The following is a 12,262-nucleotide window of genomic DNA, read 5'->3' as shown; positions in this document are numbered from 1 at the left end:
GTAAATAAATTCTCACCTCTGTTTATTTCATATCTATTTAGTTTAGCACTTGATTTTATTTTGGTTTATTTTATATTTTAGTTTAGCATTCTCACTTCTCTCCTCGATTTTATTGGTGTGTATGTGTTCAGGTCATGGATTTTAAGATAAAATGGTTGCTCGGGACTCGAGTCAATCAAGTTCAACAAAACTTCTACTTGCTGCCCGTCACCACTCCCTCACCTATCCTCCACCACACCAAAATAGCAGCATCTCCTTCAACATTCCCCTGCTCCCTATTCCCCACCAAAAAACTACTAACCAAAACAACCTCCCTGCTTCAGTGCTTCCCCTCCAAACAGCCACGTGTCTCCCTTCACCCTGAATCAACAATCTCAACCTCCTCCTACCACAGAACTGCGCGCACCACCTCTGCCAAACATCGCTGCCTCAACCAAATTTGCACCACCAAGACAACATTCTGCAATACACCCGCAACAAACCCCATTGAATCACCCCTTGCCATCCTCGTATCAATTCCCAACAACAGCGCATCCGGCAATTTCCCAACAAAAAACCGCCACCATTACCTCGCCATTCAACCACAAACTGCCAGCAACAACCTCTAACAGCAGCAGCCCAAGAATCGCAGCAAATTAGCCCAAAGTTAAAAGTTTAACAAACTGACTTGAGCTTAGCCTTGCCCGAGTTCCAGTTGAGCCAAATCAGGTTCAATCTCAGTTCACCTCATTATCTACTTATCTCATCAAGAAGGAGCATGATGAATTATGGCCAATGAAAGCCCATGATACATACACCTTTTGAGTCATGAATCCTACAGGATAAAGAATTACATAACAGGCCTTTGGGAGTCCAAGGAGCATCATTCCAAAAGTTAATGGGGGATAAAAGTCCAGCATTACCAAAATACCAACAGTACAACTAAAATCAAAACAAACAACAAAGGAAAGTTCATAGTAAGCAAGTCGACTAAGATGGCCGAGATTCCAGTGAAAGGCCTTCTAGGTGCTTGCTGGTAACTTAGTTAACTTCCCACACCTACTTGATAATCCTCTTGACAATCCGAAGTAGAGGAGCATGAGCTCTTGCTATTGTGAAAACATTACGCGATGATGACTTCATCGGTGTGGTATTAGATTTCTGATTGACGATGTCATGGTAGATAGCTAGCCGATTAGGAGATGTATGTGTTGGAGGAACTGACATTTGTAGCGAAAATTGAAACCCAGTACCAAATGCAGGCTTCTGCACCTGAAAGGATATTGCAACCCCAACAGATTAGTGTACAGTACATAAACATCCCATTTGAGGTGAAGTTATTTTCACCGACCAGTGAATGAGTGATGGGAAGAACATCATCAGACCACTTAAACAAAATTGAATTTCAAAAACTTATTTACTAGAAGTTAAAATTAACTAGTCCTTTAAAGGTTAGCCAAAAGTAGCAAGTGTGAAATTCAAAGAAAAGAGGAAAATCAACTAAATTCCCAAATGCATAACCCAGGATGATAGGGGAGTGATTTTTCTTTTTTTTCAAAAATAAAAAATAAAAAAAAATAAAAAACATGCTATTTAATGGGCCAATTTGGAATCTTTACCCCAACATAAGAGTGTGAAGTTGATCCAGAAAGCATTTGCTTCTTAGAAAATATCTTCCTTGACAACACTAACAAAACAAAAGCTATTGCATTAGATAAGAGATTATTTATAAATTTTGTTTCATATCTCACAACTTATAACAGGTTGTTTGGAAAAGGTAGTGGACAAAGGTACATACCTTCAGACTCAGAGGTGAGCTTGAGAAGCAAACTTGACCAATCCACAATGCAGCATCATATTCACAAACAAAGTGCACAAGTTACCCACTATGTCAGATTGGCTGATCAATTTAAAATTAGACTACAGCAATTTGAGCACACAAAATCTAAATGACAGAACTGAAGATTTAATTGCAGTATTACTCCCCTTATACAGCCTATGTCCTAATTATTTATATTTTGTATCAAAAGAGTGACTAGAATGCTTAACTACCTTTATTAGCCAACAATGAATAGGAGAACTACCATGTAAATATGTAATATTTACCAAAGTTTATCCCTCAAATTCAAATTCCTTCATCAATAAGGCCAATGCTATTAAGTTTATTGAATAAAAGATTTTTTCTTTGTTTCGATGAGTAGCTGTTCGTCAAATGTGTAGAATGCAATATTGCCAAGAGAAACACACTCCAAAATTCAAATTCCCATCCTCAAAGCAGTAAAGGTGTCATTTGGATCGAGTTCAATTTGGGTTATGGCTCAGATGTAGAGTTTTACCAATATGTATAAACTCTATAATATATCAAATAAGTCACATACTCCCTCTTTTATTTATTTACCCATTTATCTTAAACTATTTCACCCACTGTCCTCTTTTTTGTTTGCAAAAATGGGGTAGTGTTACTTTTTTTAATTTTCTGATAAATGAAGTTGACAAGACAAAGGTGGTGGGACCAAATGATTTTATGTGAGAGTAAAGTTGTGGTTCCTATAAAATGGGGCAATCTTTTAAAAAACCCCAAAATGGAAAATGGGGCAATCTTTTGGGAAACCCCAAAAAGGAAATGGGGCAAACAAAAAGGTATAACATGGAGTATTTCTAAGAGGGGTGAGTGGGTGTACGAAATGAAAGGATAAGAAAGAGGTCGGGTAAAAAGTGTAACTGCAGTGGGGTAGAGGGATAAGATGGTAAAATATGTTTTCAAACAATAGATTCAATAACTATATACTAAAGGCAAAAGCAGAGAAGACACATGTCATCCTCTGGTTATATTGGTTATTTAAATTTATTATATATTTTCCTGCCATTTTTACTTTTATTTTTGTTGCCAAATCTTGATGAAAATAAATTTATATTCTGCACTCTCTCTGTTTCAGATTTAAAATTTTAAATGCAACACTGATTCATCTTCGAGTCGTTTCATAATAATTGCAACACTAATATTTTTGGCAAGGATCCACCATAATTTTATAATTTCTCTCCCCCACTACCCCACTTTCACAAATATTTAATTATTTTTTTCCTACTAACTCGACATATATAACTTCATTATTATTTCTCACGCCTAACAATATTACTTCATATTATAAAAAATCCTCTTTTGGGCCCCACCCTATTAATATTCTTAAACTTTAGGAATATTCTAATGTTGCATTTGATATGAAACAAACGGAGAAATATTTTACTTTTAATTTGGCAATTACAATCATTCTACTTCATATTTTTTTCTTTTTAAGTTTTATTTTTGCTCCAATCAGTATTAACACTTAGCTTATTGTATATAGTTATTAATTCAATTTTAATAATAATACTATTTTTCAATAACAATAGATATTTATAAAAAGTAAAAAAATAAAAAAAAAATTAAATTAAAAAAAAAAAAAGAAAGAGAAAGTTAGTTAATTTTGTATAAAACATTGCGCTAGTTAGGGACGGATGGGATACATAAGTACTTTATACGGGTAGTAATAAGCATATATTATCATTCTAATAATCACTAAAAAATATAGATATTTTTTTGCAAATTATTGTTAACATTGTAAGTCATAATTAGATTAAGTAAAATCTGAATATTAGTTAACCGGTCAAAATAAAACACAGGAATATTAGTTAACTAGTCAAAATAAAATACGGGAATATTAGATAACTGGTTATATCAATGTTAGAAAACATCAAGTTTGGATAAGACATTCACACACTTTAGTTTGGGTTACAAAAGCTCTTGTGATATTCTCTACCATTATTCAACACAGTTTAGTTTGCCGAATAGTGCAATTTCTTGTTAGATGAGAGGATATCATCATGCTAGTCTGTTAGACAGTTTGACAAGACCCAACTGCTTTGAGCTAGGTAGCCACAACTTATCTTATTAGCTCTCAAGTTACTTAGCTTAATTGCAAGAGATCGGCAAATCCAGTGTCAGCTTTCAAGCAAGAGAGGGAGAAACAGGATACTCACAAAAGGGGACAAATTTGTCAAAGCATATTTGAATAATATGCCATATTTCCAATCATGATTTTCTCTTAAATAAAGGGTTTTACCAGCTAAAACAACCAAACTATTTAGGGCAACTAAATAGTAGCAATGAATATATCCAAGAACATAAAAACTCAACAAGAATAATAATCAAATCTCTTTACCAGTCTGCAATGTCACTGCTCGCTCCCCAAGGTCCCACATATGTAATGTCACGTGACGCTTCATGCTTCAACATTATCTTTAGAGCAAGGAGAAATGCAAAATAAAATGTAGGTTGATAATCCTTAATATGCAAAATAAAATGTATATAAATGTAGGTAGATAATCCTTAATATGTTCTAAATAAATGTAGGTAGATAATTTCAGTCACATGTTCTAAATTTTAACTCGTATATTCTAAATTTTTATTCACATGTTCTAAATTTTAAATCAATTTTCATATACTCCCTCCGTGTTTTTTGAAGTGTTACAATTTGACCGTCACATAGTTTTAGGCAATTTAATTGACTTAAACATAATAAGTGGGATAGTTGGAAGATTAAAATATTGTAAAAGAAAGATAGTGAGGTTAATACTTTATTGAAAAGTAATGAATGTGAGGAAAGATATAATAAAAAAGTAGTGGGTTTGGGAGGGAATCATGAGAGGAGAAAGATATAATAAAAAAATAGCCGGAAATGAAAAATGTAACACTTAAAAAAATACGGAGGGAGTAAGTATGAATTCTCACATATGGATCTATTCTCACCGGATCCCTCCCCTACACACACACACACACATTGTGGTGTGTGTGTGTGTGTGTATATATATGTGTATATTTACTTGAAACAATTTCAAATTGCAAATTTAAACAGATGTGAAGTACACATCTCTTTTTTAAAGGGAAATCAAATACAGTACATACCACATAAATCACTTGTACGCTAAATTACTATTGAAAAATGTAACACTTAAAAAAATACGGAGGGAGTAAGTATGAATTCTCACATATGGATCTATTCTCACCGGATCCCTCCCCTACACACACACACACACATTGTGGTGTGTGTGTGTGTGTATATATATATGTGTATATTTACTTGAAACAATTTCAAATTGCAAATTTAAACAGATGTGAAGTACACATCTCTTTTTTAAAGGGAAATCAAATACAGTACATACCACATAAATCACTTGTACGCTAAATTACTATTGACTGATCATATAACCTTAAGTGCATGGGTCGCACACTCTGGTATAAATATGGACCATTCAACACTTTATCTTGCCCCAAACTTACGGAACTTTTTACAAATTGGCTAACCCAAAAACTTGGAACATATGTGCCAAAAACAAGTATTTGAATCCAAAACGACATCATCACCCATGTCAAACCATGTCTACAATTTATGTTGGATTAGTCACAATGTATTATTTTGATACTAACTTTTTTTTTTAATAATACCTAGTAATATACAATTACGGACATTAATGGTCAAAGTGCAAATGTGTCAATTAAACTGTTGCATTTATAAAAAAAGAATTAATACCATAGGTGGTGAATATTAAGAAGTTGTACCTGATGCCTTAAAATTCCAATGACATTAAATGCATTCACAAAATTCTCCTCATCATTCATGTAAAGCTCTAATTGTGGTGCCAACTCCCTCAATATAAACTGCACGATTGGGGTATTCTCTAGATCAGAAGACGGAACCAGCAGCCTATCCCAAGACACAAAGAGTAAGGCGCCTAGCTTAATGATATCTCCTAACTCAATATAACTTAGGCAAAGATCAAATATCTTCAGTTGTTCAATACGTGAAGCCAACAATTTGATAACGTTAAGAGGTTCTTCCTGACGAAACAATTAACATAAATCAGTTTTTAAAAGCCATAAAAATGTACAGTAGTCGGTATTATTGATTCAGGGACAATAATCATCACCAATTCCGGCGATCCCAATAATTCAATCAATTTGTAGTATGTTTGTTGACGATTGATCCAACGTATAACATAGTCATGAAATCTGGTAACAATGAAAGAAAAAAGAGTTGGTCACAAGCTACAACAACTTTCTATAGTAATTTCTACCTCCTTTATTAGTTTGCAATTTTTTTTATTTTTTTTTACGAATGACAAATAATACTCCTTTGTTGTAACTAATAAGAAACATAGGTTAAATATAGTATCCATCTATTTATGTATTATACTATAAGACAAGTAAATCAATGTGAGGATGACACTCTCATTCACTTGTCTTATATAGAATATTGTCCATATTTTTTTATCTACATAGTTAAGCACAATTATTATAGTAAAACTTTAAACTTAAATCTATCCATAACAAGCAAGCTTCTATACATAGAATTGATGATCTTCATAATTTCCTACCAAAAGTGTTGATTTTATTTTTAATACTACGTAAAAAAATATATACTTTTTCCTGTTTTTTTTTTTTTACTTTACCTCAAAATTTAACAATTACTCCCTTCGTTTTAAAATACTTGCTCCACTTTTCTTTTCCAGCCGTTTTTACATACTTGATCCATTACCTTATTTAGAAAGCTTTTTACAATATTTAATTAATTTCTCTCACCTAGTGGACCCAACATAAAATATTTTATTAATTTCATATTATCTTTCCTCCGATTCTCTCCACTACTTTTACTTTATACATTTTTTTTATTCTTCCACCCACTCCACTACCTCCATGTTTTATTACTTTCTCCAATTTCTCCTAAAACTCCGCGCATGAAGAAATAGAGCAAATATTTAAAAACGGAGGGAGTAAAAGTTTTAATTCTCCACAAGTATAAAAATATAAAAATCATATATTATGATAATACTTATTAAGAAATTTTGTAAATTATTACCTTAAAAATAAAGACTTTGTGAATTACTACCCCTAAACAAAAAAGTTGTGAATTACTACCCCTAAACCAATTAATTCTAATAACTACTACCTTTTTCCCTAATCAGCCTACTTAATCATTTAATGACATCATTATCCGTTAATATTGTAATTAATAGCTTTTAAACCTTTATTAGTTAGATAAACCCTTGCACCACCACACCACCTCCAAGCCTTCTTACCACATCCGACAGCTCCCTCACCGTGAATCTCGTTCCCTTTTCCATCCCCCACTGCAAAAACCACCCCTCCCATTCCCCCACTACAAAATTCAATCTAATCCCCACTCGTTCCCCCGCCACGATTACCACCTCCCTCCTACTTCTCACCACAATTTCCACCCCCACCCCTTCCCCTACCATGAAACTCTTCACTCTTCTGTTTCCCCACAACAAATTCCACGTGGCTTGGGGGAAGTGGGAAAAGGGAGGGGATGGGTTTTAAGGGTTAGGGCAAAGGGAGCGGCAAGAGGGAAGATTTCGTGGTGGATGACCAAGAGGGAGATGAATTTCGAAGAGGGTGAGGTGCCAGAGGTAGTTAAGGGGAGTTGCCGGAGGTAGTGCTAGGGTTTATATAATTAATTAAGGTTTTAAAGCTACTAATTAAAATTTCTTCAAAAAATTATGTCATTAAAATATTAAGTAGGTTGAATAGGGAAAAAGGTAGTAGTTACTAGAATTAATCGATTTTAGAAATAGTAATTAACAACTTTTTTTTAGGGTAGTAATTCACAAAGGCTCTCTTTTTTGAGATAATAATTCACAAATTTTCCTACTTATTAAAACGAATTCAAAAAGATCCCACATGAATATGTTTTTCCTTATATATTATTCACAAAAGACAGTGAAATGAGGGGTGGTAAATAGTGTAAAAATCAAAGCAGGTCAATTAAAAAATAACGGAGGATGTATATTATAATTCTTAAATGTTAATTATAGTATAATCGTTTCACAATTCTCAAAGATTACAAATAACTTTAATAGGCCATTCATAACCTATTGAATGTCTCTTACAATGACCTTCTCTTTTTGGGTTTTTATATATAATAACCCTCTTACTTTCTATTTTGTATGATGTGCCTCCCTTTTTTAGAACTCTACAATGTAACCCCAAAATACTTTTAGTTTCTATACGGTAACCTTGTCATTATATCTTACCGTTAACAAATTCCATTAGTGTGACCCACTCTCCTCTTAATAATATTACCTTCATTAAGTTTTTGGTAAGTTTTTTTTTTGTTGGAAATGTCAATATTAGTTGCAACTTCCCCAAATATTTCCCTTTTGGTAAGCTTTTTTTGTTGGCAATGTCAATATTACCCTTATTTGAAAATTAAACGTTCACTTAGATAATTAATAAATTACACTAAAAACTTAATCTGAATGTTAATCTAACAAACTCACACCAAAAATTAAACATTTTACTACCTAACACTCAATTCAAAGACCCTAGTTTGTGAACATTCTACCTCCTTTCTTACCAACTTGGCTCATTCTCTCTCATCTCAATCTCATCAACATTGTCGTCGTGGGTATGGTGGTTTTGCGGCAAGAAGGGAAGCAACACGTAGTAGTTATTGTGGGTTTCATGGATGTGATTATCATGGGTTTGTGGGTGGTGTCGGTGATTTTTAGTGGGTTTGTGGGTGAATTTGGTGCTTGTCGGTGGGTTTGTGGGTGGTTTGGGTAATTTCGTGGGTTCGTGGGTGGATTGGGTGATTTTCGTGGGTTCGGGGGTGGTTTCGATGGTGTCGGTATTGGTCTAGGTTTAGGTGGTGGCGGTTTCGGCGGTTTCGATCGATCGGTAGTTAAGTTTCGATGGTGTCAATCAGTATAGGGGGGTTTCGATGGTGGTGATCAAGGTGGTGGGTTTAGGGGGGTTTTGGTGGTGGTGGGTGGTCTGGGTTTACGGGGGTTTAGGTGGTGGTGGCCTGGTGTGGTGAGTGCCTTAGGTGGCTAATAAATCAAGTTGATTTTATATCTCTCCTCTTTAATCACATACCCTTTTATAGTTTTATCTCATTATTACCATTAAGAAATTTTAACTAGGGATCTGTGTTGCACTTCAAAGTTGCAACTAAAACTTAACAAAGGTAGTATTGTTTAATCGAATAGTGTGTTAGAAATTGTTCCATTAAAAGTTTTGGGTCTATTTTGGCCCTTAAGGGTCCAAATTAAGCTCAAATTTTGAAAAAAAAACACGTAAACGCCTCTTTTTGCGTTTTAAGAAATGTCTCGAATTTGTGTTTTAACTAAATGTATTTTTGGATTTCTCAAAAAAGGGGGCACTTCGTAGAAAACGAAAGTTAAAGGTTTACTATATAGAAAAAAACCCTTTCTTTTTTATACATAACAAAAAAAAAATGAAGCAAAAATCAGTCTTAATAGGTAGAATAAATGTTAAATTAGACTTTAGGCAGGAAAAGATAGGATCAAAATGTATTACTTAAAATTAGGATTGAAGAATGTGGTTTACTAGATATAATAAAATAAAAAATACGTGCAATAATATTAGGAAAATGCTATACATAGCCCTTAGGGCTACATATAAGCATTAAATTTACACTAGAAAATCGTAAAAAGTTAGGAAATCATGAAAATATAAACACTAATTACACTGATTTACGCATGTTTTTGTCATGAATTCCTAATTTTATACAATTTTCAAGAGTGTATTTAATGCTTATATATAGCCCTTAGGGCTACATATAGCATTACCCATAATATTATATTGTTCTATTTCTATACATTATAATATTGTTAAATAGAATATTTACTTTCTAATTTACATAATAAAATCAATAACATAATATCAAAATAGACACCAACCTTTTCCCTCCAAAACCTCTTTTTTTTACCTTCACTTAAGCAATTTTATGTATAGCTAGAATCTAACTATTTCCTATTTTTTCATTATATAATAATGCTTTCTATAATTCAAGATTTAAATTTATCCAATGTATGGTTTTACAACCAGTTCGCCTAATATATACCAAAAAATGTATATCATTGATAATATACAGTAGCAAACATGAATCATTATACTACGTATAAATAAGGAGATGGGTCGGTGGGTGAATGTATACAAAACAAAAAAAAATAAAATTGTGTAATAATAAATCAAATGCTTATAAAAAGATTTAAATTAGTTAGAGAGATAATATTTATCTAGAAAAACTTTTGTATACACCCGGTTTACACCAATAAGAGTGTGCATTAAGCAGTATAAGTTTGTCTTTTTTGGGGTAACTTTAAACATAATACTACAATTTTTATATAAATATACAACAAGAAAAGTTTTATAAAGGTAATTTAATTACATTCAATCACTAATAATTGATTTTTAGTCCTTTAAAATGTGATTCTTTACTAGTAAAGTGTATATAATTTTTATTTGTATTAGGTTACTTTTATTCATCACTTTAGGCTTTCTTTATACTATAATTATTGTACACCCAATTTAGCTATTATTTAGACAAATATATAAACTGCATTTAAAGTTAGCAGGTAACATAGTATTTGAAAATATAGTGCGAATGCTTCGAAAAAGTTATGAAAAGACTTGTGATTTTCGTTAATATTTATGCATTCAATATCAGGATAAAACATAGTATGCTTATAAAATATACTCATTTTGTTAATTAACTATATTCCTTGGCATTCTTATTGAATTATATAACAAATTTGCATGCGTTAAATTTACCTTTAATTTATAATTGATATTCAAACTCATAATTATAAACTATATAAAAATGCTAGTTTTACCTAAATGCGAAAAGTGCTTTCTTGAGCACTACGTCTTTGGCGATAGCTCCGCGGCATAAAAGAAGGTGAGTAAGGCTATAAGACAACCCATGAGCAGCGAGTTCCAATGGCAGGCATATACCCTTATATTTTTCATTTAAATCAACATAAATGTGGAGTTGAGAATCAAGAAATGCAGTAACACAAGCAGTAGCACACTTTTCGCAAAGGCGCTCCAACACTTCGGATGCAGGGAAAGCCTTAAGTTTGTAATAATTTTGAACTATGAAAGATGCAAATTGATCCTTGTCATTAATTTCAATTTGCTTAGAAATTTGTTTTGAGAGAGAGTCGTATTCGGCAAGGTAAGCAGTCTCTTCTAATTCAAACAATTCAGTAAGACAGCCAGCAGATCCAGCCAATACTAAAGCATAACATGGATCCTTGTAGTGATGGTGTTCCTTCAAGTATAACAAAGTTTCAGCCTTGAATTCTTCATCATCCTTCTGTAACACACAAACAAACACCATACCATTAACGATCGAAATCCGTCCATTCTTATTCAGATTTAATCCCGATTCCAAAATTCCGCTAATTATTGATTCAAATAATCAAGACAACATAAAGTTATATCCAGATCTGGAACTTACCTTGTAAACATCGTCTTCAGCCATAAATTACAACTTGTCTTTGCAATTCTTGAATTATGCTTCACAAAATAAGAATTATCTCTTAAAATATCGACTCTAAGGAGATCTGTCAACCTTTACTTGATAGAGAATTAAGAGCTAGGAGATTAAAGAGAGAGAAAGAATGTACTGTAAAAGAGGGTTAGAGGAAGGATGAGGGTGGCGTAAGAAATAGAATGAAAGGTTAGGAGGCTGAGAGTTTCAAGGTTTTGTTTGACGAGGGGTTGAGTGTTTTATTAGCAATTGGGCTTAGAAATTAAAATGGGCCGAAAGTAACTCTTATTTTAAGGCCTGTTCGGTTTATTTCCAATCAATTTAGTTTAGGTATTACACCATTACAAATTTTTCCCTAGACTCTAGTTTATATAGCTTTTCCTACACCCCTTTTTATACTACATCGTTTTATGAACTAGCACCTTTTGCATGTTTTTGTTTTTTACTTTTTATTTATTTATTTATTTCCTTTCCTTCTTTACTGTGCATTCAAACTAATGTATGGTTGGTGCACCCGGGTGTACCATGCGCATGGTGCACCCGGTTAAAAAAAAAAAGGCGGAAAGAACATTAGGTGTACGAAAAAGAACATTTAGTTTCTTGAAAAAGAACATGTTTGTTTTTAACAAAGAACATGCATTACTAAAGAACATAAAGACATTACACAAAGAACATGATAAAAACTTTATTAAATTTCATGAAAAATAACACATTAACGTAAAAATTCTCTACCAAAGATTTCAATTTCTCAAAAATAGTTTTTTCTCTCTCCAAAAATTTAACTTTCCATGATAATTTTATTTTTCCCTCTCTAAATTATTTTCAACTAAAAATAATTCAACATTTCATTTTAAAATTTAATTTCAAATTTCAAAGTTTAAAATAACATAAAAGAACATAAGTTAATTATACGTTCGTGTCAAAAA

The 12,262-nt window shown here is 32.6% G+C and overlaps 1 protein-coding gene across 1 annotated transcript; it reads right to left on the bottom strand.

Annotated features, from left to right (window-relative positions):
* Positions 1-694: 694 nt before the first annotated feature.
* On the bottom strand, positions 695-11,327 carry LOC145594236 (uncharacterized). Its single transcript, XM_081650571.1, has 8 exons — positions 11,304-11,327; positions 10,675-11,159; positions 5,944-6,025; positions 5,576-5,854; positions 4,179-4,255; positions 1,778-1,809; positions 1,599-1,666; positions 695-1,251 (listed from the first exon to the last, which is right to left on the bottom strand). Exons 1-8 carry the CDS (start codon positions 11,325-11,327, stop codon positions 1,039-1,041), a joined length of 1,260 nt encoding a protein of 419 aa, XP_081506697.1. The 3' UTR covers positions 695-1,038.
* Between the last annotated feature and the right edge of the window lie 935 nt (positions 11,328-12,262).

Source organism: Chenopodium album, chromosome 19, assembly GCF_948465745.1.
Source record: "Chenopodium album chromosome 19, dcCheAlbu1.1, whole genome shotgun sequence".
Lineage (NCBI taxonomy): Eukaryota > Viridiplantae > Streptophyta > Magnoliopsida > Caryophyllales > Amaranthaceae > Chenopodium > Chenopodium album.
Note: the sequence above shows the minus strand (reverse complement) of the source record. Positions and strands in the feature narration are given on the sequence as shown.